Below are 14,202 nucleotides of genomic sequence, written 5' to 3'. Positions count from 1 at the left end.
CAGCGCTCCACAGGCTCAGCGCAGGCCTATCAAAATCCCCATGCCTTTTTGGCAGAGATGGAAAAGCTGACCTTAAAATTTGCATAGAACTGCTTGGTATCCACAACAGTCAAAACAATCTTGGGGAAAGAACAAAGTTGGAGGGCTCATACTTCCCCATTTAAAACTTCTACAAAACTATAAACATCAAAACCGTGGCTCTGGCAAAAGGGCAGACACGAAGATCAATGAAACAGAACTGAGAGAAACAAACCCATACATCTGAGATTGAGTGATTTTCCATTTTTTTTGTAAACCTTTTTTTTTTTTAAAGATTTACTTATTTGACAGAGGAAGAGAGAGAGCCCATGCCTGCACAAGCAGGGGGAGAGGGAGAGGGTGAACCAGGCTCCCTGCCGAGCAGAGGGCCCAACAGAGGGCCCAATGCCAGGACCCCAGGGTTACAACCCAAGCCGAAGGCCGACGCTTAACCTACTGAGGTGCCCAGGCTCTCAAGTCCATTCAGTGGGGAAAGCACCGTTTCTTCGAAGGGTGCTGGGACTCCCAACTGGGCATCCCCATGCCAAAGAATGAAGTCAGGCCCTTACCTCACATTATATACAGAAATTAACTCAAAACGGATCAAAGACCTAAACGTTAAAGCTGAAACTACACAGCTGTTAGTAGAGGAAAACATAGGGGTAAATCGTCATGACCTCAGACGTGGCAATGGACTCTTAGCAGGACACCCCAAAGCACAAGACACGGGAAAAGAGAGAAACAAGACACCACAGTTGAAATCGGTGCATCAGAGGCGCTATCCAGAAAGCGAAGACAAAAACCACCGAATAGGAGGAAATATCTGCAAATCACAGGTCTGATTAGGACCTAGTATTCAGAATATATAAAGAGCTCCTAGAGCTCAACAAAAAATGGGCAGAGGACTTAGAGGCATCTGTTTGAAGAAGACATACAAATAACCAAGCAGATGAGAAGATTAACACTTTAGTCAGGAAGGAAATGCAGATCAAAACCACAGATGCTGGGAGCCTGGGGGGCTCAGCTGGTTGAGCCTCTGACTCCTGGTTTCAGCTCAGGTCATGATCTCAGGGTCGTAGGATGGAGCCCTACCCCAGGCTCCACGCTCCACTGGGCAATCTACCGGAGAGTCTCCCTCTGCCCATTCCCCGCTTTCCCCTCTCTTCAACCACCACCACCACACTGATAATCACTTCACACCCACCAAGATGGCCATGAGGGGAAAAAAACCCAGAAAATACCAAGTGATGGTCCGCATGCGGACAAATCAGAACCTCACACAGCACTGGTGGGAACGCACAATGTGGCCGCTATGGCAAACAGTTTGGCAGCTCCTCAATAAATTAAACACAGCCTGGCAATGAGCAGGTCTACTCCTGGGTTTACAACTCCCAAACTCAATGCATATGCACGAATGTTTACAACAGTACTACTCATAACAACCGAATGTCCATCAGCTGACGAATGAGCCAACAAAAATGGAAACATATTCAGCCATACAGAAGAGCTGACCTAGGCTACATCAGTGAACCTCAATCATGATGCTAAGAGAGACCAGATATAAAAGGCCACAGACTTTATTTACAGGAAATGTCCAGTGTAGGTAAACCCACAGAGACAGCAGATTAGTGGCCACCAGGGGAAGAGGAAGTGACTGTTCACTGGGTACTCAGTTTTTTCTGAACTCATTAGAGGTGATGGATTCAAGACACTATAAATGGACTTTATGCCACTGACTTGTATACTTCAATATAGCCATATCGTGTTATGTATATTTTAATATTACTTTTTTTTTTTAAAGATTTATTTATTTATTTGACAGAGAGAGATTACAAGTAGGCAGAGAGGCAGGCAGAGAGAGAGAGGAGGAAGCAGGCTCCCTGCGGAGCAGAGAGCCCGATGCGGGGCTCGATCCCAGGACCCTGAGATCATGACCTGAGCCGAAAGCAGCAGCTTAACCCACTGAGCCACCCAGGCGCCCCTTAATATTACTTAAAAAAAAAAAAAAAGCAGCTTTGAATCCTCAAGAGGTACTAGGTATAAAAGGGTTATTGCTGGTTTTAAAAACCACAGTAATGGCATGGTGCTTGCACTGCACAAGGAAATTCCTTCGGAGATGCTGCGATACTAAGAGCTGGAATGACCCTGGGCCTGGACCTGAGTGGGGAACAGACGGGGAAGAACGGAGTAAGATGGGCTGTGAGCTCATCTCTGGAATGATAAACCTTTTCCACAGTAACAAGCTTAGAAGAAAAATATCAAAGCTGCTGACTTTCACAACTGATTAACAGCAGGTCCTGCTTTCCCTTCTCAAGAGGGACTTTCACAGGTAAAGGAAGTCACAGGCCATGCAGCCCCCAAGCGACACCTGACACTGCAAAGGAGAGCCACCTCCAGGCCCCCTTCCTTGTCCACGGAGTCTTAAAGCTCATCTGTCGTCTCTTCCCCTTCTCAAAAGCATCTCCTTCACCCACTCAGCGGGGCGCTGCCACGGCGGAGGAGCACGTCGGGACGGGTCGGGAAACAGAGACTGAAAACAGATGCTATGACGTAAGCATCATCACTGACCAGATAAAAAACACTTTCCAAGTCAGTGATTTTTAAGAAAAGACTGCAACCAAATTAAGGAACCAATAAACAGATAATTTAGAATGGTTTTTGCCAAAAGATGACTAAAACTAGAAGTTTCGGTATTTTTCCACCCTTCCTTCTTTTGAGAGGGAACAAGGTCTCAGGGCTGACCCCGGGGTGATCATCAATGATGATTGTGGGGCTTTCTTTAAAGCCCCAAGATTGAGAAATTCATCTTTAATACAATTTTACTTTGTTTTATAAGAATTGTATTTCTTGGTTTCTTTCCCCCCAAGATTGATTTATTTTAAAGAGTGTGCATGAGCAGGGCGGCGGGGGGGGATCTCAGACTCCACCCTGAGCGCAGAGCCCGACATGGGCTCACCAGCCTGAGATCACGGCCTGAGCTGAGACCAAGAGTTGGACACTTAACCGGCTGCATCTCCCAGGTGCCCTCAGATTCTTGGTTTTGATCGATTGTAGTAGTAACAATTGATAAATCAACCCTTACAGTCACAGTGAAATCTTTAACACTTCTGCATTCTCCTGCTGCAGGGTAAAAAATGTGCTCAATCAATCACATTCAAGCATAAAGTACTTGGCATGTGTCCAACATCCATGAGGGTGTGGGACACAGTGACAAGGGCAGGAGGGCCTGTCTGGGTGTTGGTATGTCCTGAGAGTAGGTACCCAGTCAGGGCAGGATTCAGAACCAGCAGCACATTTAAGAGAACAGTGTAACATTTTTATTCTCAAACATCAATATTTTTAATAGTGGACAAGTTAACCCTTTACTTATTAAATTTTTAAAGAAATATTTTAGATGCCAACTTACACATGTGAAAGGGATACAGTTTTCCAGCTCCTTTGACCAGAGAGGCCGACATAAAAGCCCCCTGACTGGCACCAGTGGTTCTTGGACAACCTGGACTGCATCAGAAATGCACATTCTTGGGCCCCCAGACCACACCTGCTCATTCAGGGACTCTGAGAGGGAATCCGTGAGGGACACTGAGGCACATGACGCCTGGGAAGCACCAGCACCCACGGCTTCGCACTGAGCAGGACTCAAACCAGAAGAGGACCGACCCATCCACCTCCCAACGCCACCTGCTTCCAGCTGCACCCAGGACCCAACAGTTTGCTCCATCAAGACCAGCCACAATGACAAACTTACTCAGAGAGAAAAGAGCAAGACCCGAACAACTCTTAACACCTAAGAGACATGGAGCCCGAGAAGAAAGCATTTTAAATGGGTAACTTTGCAAATTTCTCCATCTGCCCACAGGCTGGCATGTGGTAATCATTTAAAAACAAACAACGCTCAAAAAAGGTTCCAGATCTTGTCCCTCCATTGCCTCTGGGGTGAGGCGGTCAGAATCTGAACCCCACGAGGTAAATGCAGGTCTCCTCCGTTCCTTAACAGCTCAGTAAGGAGTGGGAGCGCGACACAGTGAAGACTTCTGTGCCCTGCCCTCTCTCGAAGCAACTGTCCGTGGGCACAGAGAGCTGTTTTTGGCCAGCGGCCTGACTCTACTGCTCGAGGTCCTGCAGGCTGCTGTGGAGTCCTACAGGACAGCACGCTGCACATGCCTGGGCAAGGACCCGCGGCTGAAATCGCAGCAGCAGTGAGGACACGGGATTCCCAGCCTTCGCCTGGCTCCACAAGTCCGGTCAAAAGGAGTTCCCTGGGCCCTCCTTTAAAATCCAAGCTCCCCTGGCCTGTCCTGTCTTCTCCACTCACTGATGTCAGAACACTCGTGGAGAGCTACATGCATAGAGGAGCAGGACTCTTGGCTTCTGTCACACACACTCAGGCATACCACACGCGTACCTGTAGACCACACCCAGGAGTCTACACACAACAAGGCAGGTGTATTTCCCTCTAGGTATTTACAGGAACACTAAGCTCAAACGGGTCGTCCAGGGGGGTCCGTGAGAGCTGACACCCACAGCCGCTCAGCAGGTGCCCTACAGTACTAGTAGTTTAGGGACACCTCAGTGGCTTAGTTAAGCGTCTGTCTTTGGCTCAGGTGATGATCCCAGGGTCCTGGGATCGAGCCCTGTGTCGGGCGCCCTGCTCAGTGGGGAGCCTGCTTCTCCCTCATGCTGCTCCCCCTGCTTGTGCTCTGACAAATAAAATCTTAAACAAAAAGGTTTCCTATGGTTTAGAAATGCAAACCCGTCCTTAGACAAAAATTAAAATTGTAACAGTTGGAACCAAAAGAAGGAACGATGCCGTTCATAAAAAGGAGAGCGAAGGACCTCTGCTCTTGATATTTAGACTCTGTTACCCGTGGCAGACAGCGCTTACCATTGTTCACCTGGCCATGGACGGCGGCGGGGACTGGCACCACGTGAGTCCCATTTTGTGTTACAGTTTTTATTGGCAGCTGGTGCTGCCCCAGAGACGCCTGCTGCACTATGGTGACCGTCTGGACAGGCGTGGTCTGTGGCGTTTGAATGATCCGGCTGGCAGCACCCAGCGCGGCGTGGCTAATCGCAGGAATAGGTTCCACTTTCACTGAAATTTAAAAAAAAGAGGCAAAGAAATGATACCAACTGATATTACTGAAAAGCTTCCAGAAATCTCACCAGGTGGCCAGCAAAGCCACATAGGCCCCCTCGTGCTGAGGAAGGAGTCTGAGCAAACAAGTGTGCGGGCGTCTCAGGGCCTGAGAAACCACGGGCGGCCCCGGCTTCTGCGGCTCACCTTTGACTTCCTTGTGATCGCCGTTCTCTTGCGGCTCTGCCTTAGGAGGGGCTAGCACTGCTGCCTGAGCGACCACGGCCTGGCCAGCGACCGTGTACGTGCTCGCCGGGGCCAGGCCGGCCACGCTGGTGACGGACACCGCAGGGATCTGGTGGACAACGTGCACGGTCTGCACGACAGGCTGCTGGGCGGTCGAGGTGGTCACGGGAGCGGCGACCGTGTAGGTGACGGGCTTGATCGTCGGCGGCAGCTGCCGCTGCACGGCAATCAGAACAGGCTGACTAGACAGAGGTGAGCCTGCGGGGGACGAGGAGACAGGGGTGAGGTGCCGTCGCCCGCGCTCCTCCAGCCGTATCCCAGAGCCAGCGGAGCAGCAGCAGCCGCTCACAACCCAACATGTGCCGCCTTTCACCTTGTAGCACCCAAGTCACGCACGATGGGCGGAACGGAGTATTTTAATGGAGATAGCCAAATCCTGGAGGCGATGGCAAAAAACGCAATTCTCGCTCTATTCAGATCTCTCACAACACCTCTTCCCACAGTTCTCTCCTCATGAGAAAGAGAATGTTGACACGATATATGGGAAGAAGCTGCCTACTGGGGTCCGAACAAAGGGGCCACGCTCCCCCAGGATCAAAGTCTGTATCTCACGGTGGGTGCGAGGGAACCTCAAAGTCCGGACACACTTACAAGCTCTACCAACCAACCCCTGCCTCTGCTGGTTTGGGCACAGAATAAAGGAAAAGCCACAGGTGACATGCTGCCCGCACGGCCAGGAGTCCCACCATATCAAAATAAGCGCCCTGCCAACCACACGGGAGCCCTAACAATTAGTTGGCCCACATTTCCACGCCATGTCTTTTCGTGTGTGCGGGTTTCTACTAACTCTCCAGAAAACACATTTCTACTCCGCACCGTGACTTGTACAGAAATGCTCACCGTTCATTAAGTGAAGTGTTTCTGCTGCCAATCAGTGTCCAGTTTGTCTAATTTGTATTATTTCTTTGGGTGGGGGATTTTTTCCCTAATTTTCAAATGATGAAGCAACTGAGATTAATTCTGAACTATTTCAGGCATCTACACAGCTATTTACATAAAACAATGTTCACTGATTTTTTAAACACTCACACAGTGCTATCAGCTTTTCAGAACTTACCGTGTGAGACCCTATGCAGAAAGCACCAGGTGCAAAGGAGCCAAGGCCTCTTGTGCGTCCCCTCTGAGGAGCCGGGCGCCCCTGCCTCTCCACCCTGACCCCCTCCACCACCACTGCGCCTGCTCTGTCTCTGCACATCTCACCTGGTGCACTCTGGGCAAACCGTGCCTCCTGGATGACGGCCAGTTTGGGCTGTGAGGCGCTGGGCTCCGGCTCCAGGGGGGCTGGCGAACCTTCCCTCGACAGGCTCTCGGGGGTCTGGGCACCACTGGAGTGGGCAGACAGCACTCCAGCGTGATTGGGAGAGGCTGGGGCACTTCTGGATCACCAAAAAGAAGACAGTGGGTTTTTACAGGTAAAGCACTCATTAAGCGGCCTTGTTTCAATAAAGTGCATTCTGAAAAAAGGGTGTCATCTGTTTTCTGCCAACCGACTACAGCTCTATATGTCCTACTTTCCGTGTGAATGCCCGTGACCTGAGAGGGATCCCCAACAAGACTCACTCAGTTGTGACGGCCCATGTGCCGGGCTGGGCCACCACAGCTCCGGGCCCAGCACAGGCCGCACTGCCCCAGAGCTGGACCAGCTGCGCTCTCGAAGCAGCTCCTGTCCGCCGGCAGCAGGAGCGGGCAGTGTGCGAGCAGGCAGGGGCCTAAGACCTAAATCATGATCATTTCTCTCTTTCTTTCTTTCTTTTTTTGCTTAAAAAACAGAGTATCTATAAGCTAATAATGTATTATTTGAAAATCAGGGAATTAACATTTTATAAGTCAGTCTTGAGTTTAAGCAGCTAAAATGCGGCTTTAAAGAGCTGTTCACAAGCCAACGGGAAGGAACACACGCTGCTCATCGAACACGATACGTAATGAGTCCGATGAAGCCACAATGGCAACATGGGAACAGGGTGTAAAGAAAACTTCGTCAACAGTCTGAGCTGTTCCGGACACTATTAAGAGAAAGTCCATGGGCAGCATCAACACGTCTTTTCAAATTCCCACCCCAAACACTCAATCACAATGCATTCAGCAGTTCCTTCACTTGCAAAAGAAAATCGACCAATACACGGAAGGTAAATTCACTGACCAGTAAGTGAGGTCTTTTTTGATTGTCTTTTTTCCTTACCTAGAGGAGAGCGGTCCCAGAGGGGTTCTAAAGCAAGGCACGCCCCTAGGCCGTCTTTTCCTAAAAGCCTGCTCTATTAATTTGCTTTCAGAAGCAGGATCTATCCTCCAGAATGAGCCTTTGCCTGGTTCTTCCTGGGAACGTGGTACTTTGATGAAATAACGATTCAGAGAGAGATTGTGGCGAATTGAATTCTATGAAACATAAAAAAATACGTAGAATTCATATATTTCTTTGCTGAGAAATCAAAATGTGCCCCAGTTTTAGTGCCCTGCAAAGCAGAAACCTAGCACTCAGCCCCCTGCAGAGGGCAGACAACTTTAAAGGCAGCACTGTGCTGGAAGGAACCAGTCCTTCTCCCTTGAGTGAAGAAGGGGCTTGGGGTGCGACCCTTCTGCCAAAGGGGGCCGGAGGCTGATACACGGCTCTGGGAACGGGGTGGCAGGGTGGGCACCAGGGGACAGGAGGGGACCTGGGGAACAAGGAAGGCTGGGAAATTGACCCCACACGGAAGGAGGCAATCTCCACCAGGAAAAATGGCAACTTCCCTTTCTCCCCAGGTCGGAGACCAGGGTCACCACTGTCATCACCTGGCCTTTCCTTGGGCCTCTCCCTGCTTCGAGACAAACAGAGCCAAAATAAACCAATCCTTTAAAATATGAATCAATCCAGTAGCAAGTATTCAGCAAACCAGCAGAAGAGAAAAATGAGCGAAAGGCTGCGAAGTATTACGAACACCATCTTCCGGGAACAGCAATTTCCAAAATGCTTCCATGTATGTTTTTAAAATTTGACCCACAAAATTATCTAGTGAGGCACATACAAAAAATTTCTCTCTCAACCCCTACTCTAATCCTTCTATTACAAAAAGCTCGCTTGGCTCACAGTTCGCAGACAATTTCAGGAAAGCCCCCCACTGCAACCTGAGTAACTCCTGGCAGCACACCTGATCCTGAGCCTTCCAGAAAGTCAGGAACAGCGCGAGGAAAGTCACGCAGCCACATCTTCTCATGTGTTTACACTAATGATTAAAATTTAAAATTTAAAAAAATTACACTAGTGAAGTTTCAAAATGGTGGTGACTCACAACAGAACTCTGGGCTCTCGAAAAGCCACTTCTGCACTCCCCCCAATGAGCCTTCTGACAGAACCGTCAGCCACAGCCTGAGATGCTGAACTGCCAGAGGCGGCTCAGAACATTAAAATGCATCCAATTCTTCTCTACGGCCCATCTCGGGGATTGCTCAAGTGCCCCCCAGTCGTGGGCCGCGGAGAAGACCACGCCAGCCTGTGGGCGCCAGACACCTCGCTGGCAACACGGAGGCGCAGGCAGCGCCGAGTCTGTTTTGTGGACCCGCTCACACGCAAACGCGTCCTGCGAGCGTTAGAGACTTACTCACATCACAGACCCTCACTGTGATGTCCTACCACAGGGTTTAGCTAAAATACGTTTCTATTAATCCTCCGGAAATCGAACTGTTACCAGTGTCTCCACCAGAGAGAGCCAACCCTCCCCCGAACCCGCGCAGATGTTTCAGCGTCTGGAGGGGAAGGCGGGCGGACCCCACGGCTGTGGCTCGAGAAAAGCAGACCCGGACTAGGACAGTACAGGGCCCTCTCCCTGCGGACAAGACAGTCTCTACGGCTGCCCAGGGAGGGGCAAGGGGGCCTCAGAAGTGGCCGCCCAGCCGCAGTTAAGAACGGGGGAGGTGAGGAGCCCGAAGGAAGGCCATTAATACTGTCACGTGCGTGTCGCGAGGAGGAAGAAGGGAAATGAGCATGGGGGGGTCCGGAGGCAGGAAGCGCCCCCGCCAGGGGACTGGGGCACGAGTATTTCTTCCCCCTGGTAAAGGAGAACATGGGGGGGCGGCTGCGGTTCCAGGACCCTCGTGCCACGGACAAGCTGTACGCAAGTTCCCAGAAGGAGTTGGTATTTTCTGTCCTGGAAATGGGACAGAACCTACCAGACACCACCACAACAGGGTCTAACCTCCCCTCCATTCCCAACAAAGCCACAGAACAAAGAGGTTGTGATTTTCCGATCGACAAGACTAGAAAACACGCGTAAGTAGTAAGAGCTATCTAATGCAGACACAGACAGACTAGAGTAACTCTATTTCTAAAGTAATTTAAGGCCTTTATAATTTGATCAAGTCAAGCTACATACACTAAAATCACACGGACTCCGACTCCAATGATTCAGGGATTACCATATGCAGACAAAAAGCGGCTTATTATTCTTTAAAACAAACTACAAAGAAAAGGATCTGTGACATTGAACACATTCTCTTCCCCAAGTCCTCCCGTACCCAAGGCTGTTTCCCAGAACCCGCCCTCCCTGAGTGCCAGCCCCTCCTCCCGCCTGTCCCCGCAGCTGACCCGACCCAGGGTGAAGATGCAGAGCGGTCACCGTCCTCCATGAACACCTCCAGCACTCCTGCCTCGACTCTGGTTTCTGCTTGTCCCAGTCACACTGAGTGCTCTTCGGAGGTCTCGTAAAGAAACTGATGAGAAGGAAACGTGCAAAGTTCCTTCCAGAAGGAAGAGTTCAACGAGCAGAATGAAGTGAGCCCACAGCACTCCCTCTGTTTCCCTTTCAGAGGCCCAGAGGCCCAAAATTCAAATTTCCGAGTCATAACAAATACCTCACCTCTGGGCTGGGTAGAATTATAATTATAAATCATAAGAATACATTCTGGCTTAAATACGCAACCAAAGGAAAGAAATATCCCGTCTTTCCAGACACAGACCTTGTCTTTCCCTAGAGCTTCCTCTAGCCCCATCAGAAAGCTCTGCCATGAGCAGACAGTGCCCAGTCAGCCGGAAAGGGAGCTGGGGACTTCCACCGGGTGCTCAGAACAGGCGTGCGGGGAGTGTCACCGCACGTCTCCCAGGAACTCAGACGTTATGCCTCTGCCTTCGGCTTGGGTCCTGATCTGAGGGTTGGGATCGAGCCCCGCACTGGGCTCCCGGCTCAGCAGGGGGTCTGCTTCTCCCTCTCCCACTCCCACTGCTTGTATTCCCTCTCTCACTGTGTATCAAATAAATCTTCGAAATATTTATTTATTTATTTATTTGTCCACTCATTCATTTATTTTTGAGAGAGCAAGGAAGCACGAGCTGAAGGGAGAGGCAGAGGGGGCGAGAACCCTAAGGAGATGCCCCACTAAGTACAGAGTCCAACAAAGGGCCCGATCCTACAACCCTGAGATCATGACCTAAGCCGAAACCAGTTAGGAGATGGTCACTTAACCGACAGATGAACCATCCAGAAGCCCCCGGAAATCCACATTTTAAAAAGAGGCTGTTTTAGGGGCACCGGGGTGGCTCAGTGGGTTAAGTCTTTGCCTTTGGTTCAGGTCATGGTCTCAGGGTCCTGGGATCGAGCCCCACATCGGGCTCTCTGCTCAGTGGGGAGCCTGCTCCCCTCCCCCCCGCCTGCCTCTCTGCCTGCTTGTCATCTCCGTCAAATAAATAAATAAATAAACTTTAAAAAAATAACTAAAAATAAAAAGAGGCTGTTTTAGGTGACAGTCTTGCCCCTACTCTCTGTGTAAAGAAAATCTAGCAAAGAAAATGAACCTGGCTCTTTTATGAAACAAGGTTGCAAAACGGAAAGGCTTTTTGTGTTTTATGCCAAGTGTGAGCAGTAGGAATGAGGTCTCACGCACGCGTGCAGACCTCCAGCACCGTCCCTCTGGGAAGGGCACCTCAGAAAACTCTCATGACAGAAAAAGGACACATGTGGGGTCAGGACTGGGACCGCTAAGGACCTCTGAGGACATAAAGAAACTGAGTGCATGTCCATAAATTAAAGGGAGGAGTGCAGCAGGAAATCTCTTCCCTGCTAAAACGCTGGAGCCAGGAGGTGGGAAATGTCCCAGGAGCGGCCCAACACGGGCAAGAGGCACACAGAATCACCCGTACGGACCGACCTTGTCTAGACAGAGAAGGCGACGGTGCAATGAAAACGCTGACGACAGCTGAACAGAGAGGGTGTCTGCCGCGCGGCACTTCTGTTTGCTCTTTCTGCTCGCAGGCCGCTACGGAGTCCCTTCCAGCAGCGAGAAGCAATCACTGCACGTGGGGACCGCACCTGACCCAACTAACTCCCCGCAAGATGGAAGGCAGGAGGCGGCCACCCCGGAGAGCTGGCCCTCGTCCTTCTGCCAGAAAACCACAGGACGCCCGGAAGCAGCTGCCACACACACACGAACATTCGGGAACACAGTGAGAAGGGATCATTCACAGTCGGGCCAGGCTTTTTAGGAATACTCATGCCCACTAAGCCCAGCGAACTGGTGTTTCCAATCACCAGAATCCTGCACACAATGAGCTGAACAAAACCCTACCACACTCCTGAGACCTCACCGGCCCACATGCAGGGGGCTTTGTTCCAGGTGCAATCACCAGACATGGGCGCAGATTATCATCTGGTTCGGCTTCCTTTGTTTTACATTTTCTCTGAAGCACAACCTCACTGTTCTAGATTAAAGTATGTCAGTATCACCGGGATTTCTTGTCCAATGTGCTGAGAAATCTGTCACGTAGCTGGTATGGACGTGTTCTCCATACCCAGCATTTCCCTCGGGGCCAATGAAGAAATGCACCTAGCTGTGCACAGAGAGCCAGGCGGGGAGCAGATGTCCCAGGCCAGGAGGGGAAGCTGCATCTTACTTTGTACCTTCCACAATCAAAGACCCTTATATGACTAAAGGCCCCTTACAAAGGAAAAGTTCAGGGTTTGGCTGGTGGATTATTACTATGATAACATGTTTATATGTCTACAGGAGGAAGAAAAAGGTTTTGCCCTCATTAAACAGAAAGCGGCTCCTCCCGCCCCATCACTAAGTTAGGGTGACGGCTCACCAGACACATTTTTCAAAGGATCATTTACTCAGTAAGCCCAAAAGGAAGACTGGTGCCATTCCTTGTGACCTAAATGAATTCAAGAATTACAAATGAATGTTTCTTCTTTCATTATACTTTTAATACTCTGTATTTCAGATTTGCCCTTCCCATATTGTCTGAATTAGAGATGTCCTACTGTATGTCCAGTAAGCAGACACAGAGAACACAGACACACAGAAGGAAAAAAAACTACAGTGTCAAAGTTTAAAAACCAAACTAAATTAAAAAGCTGAACAAGGAAATATGCACTGCTTTTTCAAAGGTGCTCTGAGAAGGCCCAGGTTCCAGACACCCCAGGACCCCAGGAATGATCTGAAAGCACGGTGTACAAGCAAGCAGGCGGGTTCCCCAATTTGCACAGGGCAGCACCACAGTTATCTGTGTCATGTACGACCCAATGGGAGAATGTCTTTTGAAGAAAGGGTTCCTTCATCAGTCTGAACACCATCTCTGTACAGACTTCAAGAAGTGGAGTATGCTAGCAGATGCAGATAAGGAAGAGAGAAGAAAGCCTAAGTGCAGGATGGGCTGGGTTTTTAGCTTTTCTGTACTTCAGACACAGGGAGTTAACTGCAGTGGTTAAAGGGAAACCTTTCAAATAATCCACGTTTTCCCATCTGTGGGGACAGTGACCATAAAACTATAGGTTGAGGTCTGCTTCTAGAGCCACTATTCCTTCTGCTCTGCATGAAGATCAGAGCATGGGGACAGTGGCCTCCAACACTTCCTCCTCCCTGAGCCAAAGAGGGTCTCCCTCACCTCACTCTACCATTGCCTGTGCCCACGGTTTGGAAAGCAGCTTAAGTGTCCTCTCAGTTGCCAGTCAGCACCTACTGACACGTCACAGTTAGATTTCATAACAAACCGAAACGCATTTACCTGCCAGCCCTTGTCCGCTGTCCTGTAGTATGGATAATTTTTAGTGATGTGAGTATAAATTCCATTTAGAGTAAGTTGCTTATCAGGAGCCATCGTAATTGCTTGTACGATTAATTGTGCATAGGAATAAGGTGGCTTTGAATCATCCTGTATTTAAGTTAAAAAAGAAAAAAGAGATTACTGAAGTTATCAAAATTTTTACTAAATTTATTAAAATTCAGAACTGTTGGCGTTTTTAAGTGTTCCTACGAAATGCTTAGTTCTCCTTACTATGAAAATAATATCTGACTGAAAAGCATTTGGAAAGTTTATAGGAAGCAAATGGAAAGTGTACAAGCAGCATAAAAATGAATACGAAAATCACATAAGGAGAAACTCCACACAGCAAAAATGAAAAACGTAAGGAAAAGAAAAAAGCTACTTAACCTCAGCTGAGTCCAGGGCAACACATGTCAAATCCCGGCCAGAGGCCTGTCCCATGGATCTAGCAACCAAGGGAACGGCTGGGAAGGCTCGGGGAGGAGGGAGCTGGGACTCCCTCCCAGGCCCTGCTGGGTCCTCAGGCACACAAGGGCCAAAGTGACAACCACTCAGAACCACCCTGTCCCACCAGCTGAGAAGCTCCTCACATCGGGAAGCCCCACAGAGGGGAGCACAGTATGCCAAACGCCGGGCTCCGACCCTGGGGTCTCAGGCACGCAGGGCTGCTGTGCACCTGCTCCCGGCACACTCCGGGCCACGGGCGGCTCCTTATCACTGTGACACCTCAGAACCCCACATACGTGTGCGTAATAAGAAGCCAACTGTGGAGAGGGTACACCCCTGGCTGTGA

General features: G+C 49.8%; 1 protein-coding gene across 3 annotated transcripts in view; it reads right to left on the bottom strand.

Moving 5' to 3' along the window:
• FOXK2 (forkhead box K2) overlaps positions 1-14,202 on the bottom strand; it is a 70,541-nt gene that overhangs the window by 5,787 nt on the left and 50,552 nt on the right. For 2 of the 3 annotated variants that reach the window (XM_082705572.1, XM_082705573.1), the window contains 5 exons: positions 13,371-13,517; positions 7,581-7,774; positions 6,602-6,777; positions 5,303-5,599; positions 4,904-5,113 (listed from right to left, as the gene is read on the bottom strand). In XM_082705572.1, the coding sequence (XP_082561698.1) occupies positions 4,904-5,113; positions 5,303-5,599; positions 6,602-6,777; positions 7,581-7,774; positions 13,371-13,517 (1,024 nt within the window). The remainder of the gene's footprint in view (positions 1-4,903; positions 5,114-5,302; positions 5,600-6,601; positions 6,778-7,580; positions 7,775-13,370; positions 13,518-14,202) is intronic. The other variant, XM_082705574.1, reaches the window with a different exon arrangement.

The sequence above is a fragment of the Mustela nivalis genome (genome assembly GCF_964662115.1).
Source record: "Mustela nivalis genome assembly, chromosome: 17".
In the NCBI taxonomy this organism is placed as follows: domain Eukaryota; kingdom Metazoa; phylum Chordata; class Mammalia; order Carnivora; family Mustelidae; genus Mustela; species Mustela nivalis.
The sequence above is the reverse complement of the archived record's forward strand: the minus strand, read 5'-3'. Positions and strand labels throughout refer to the sequence as shown.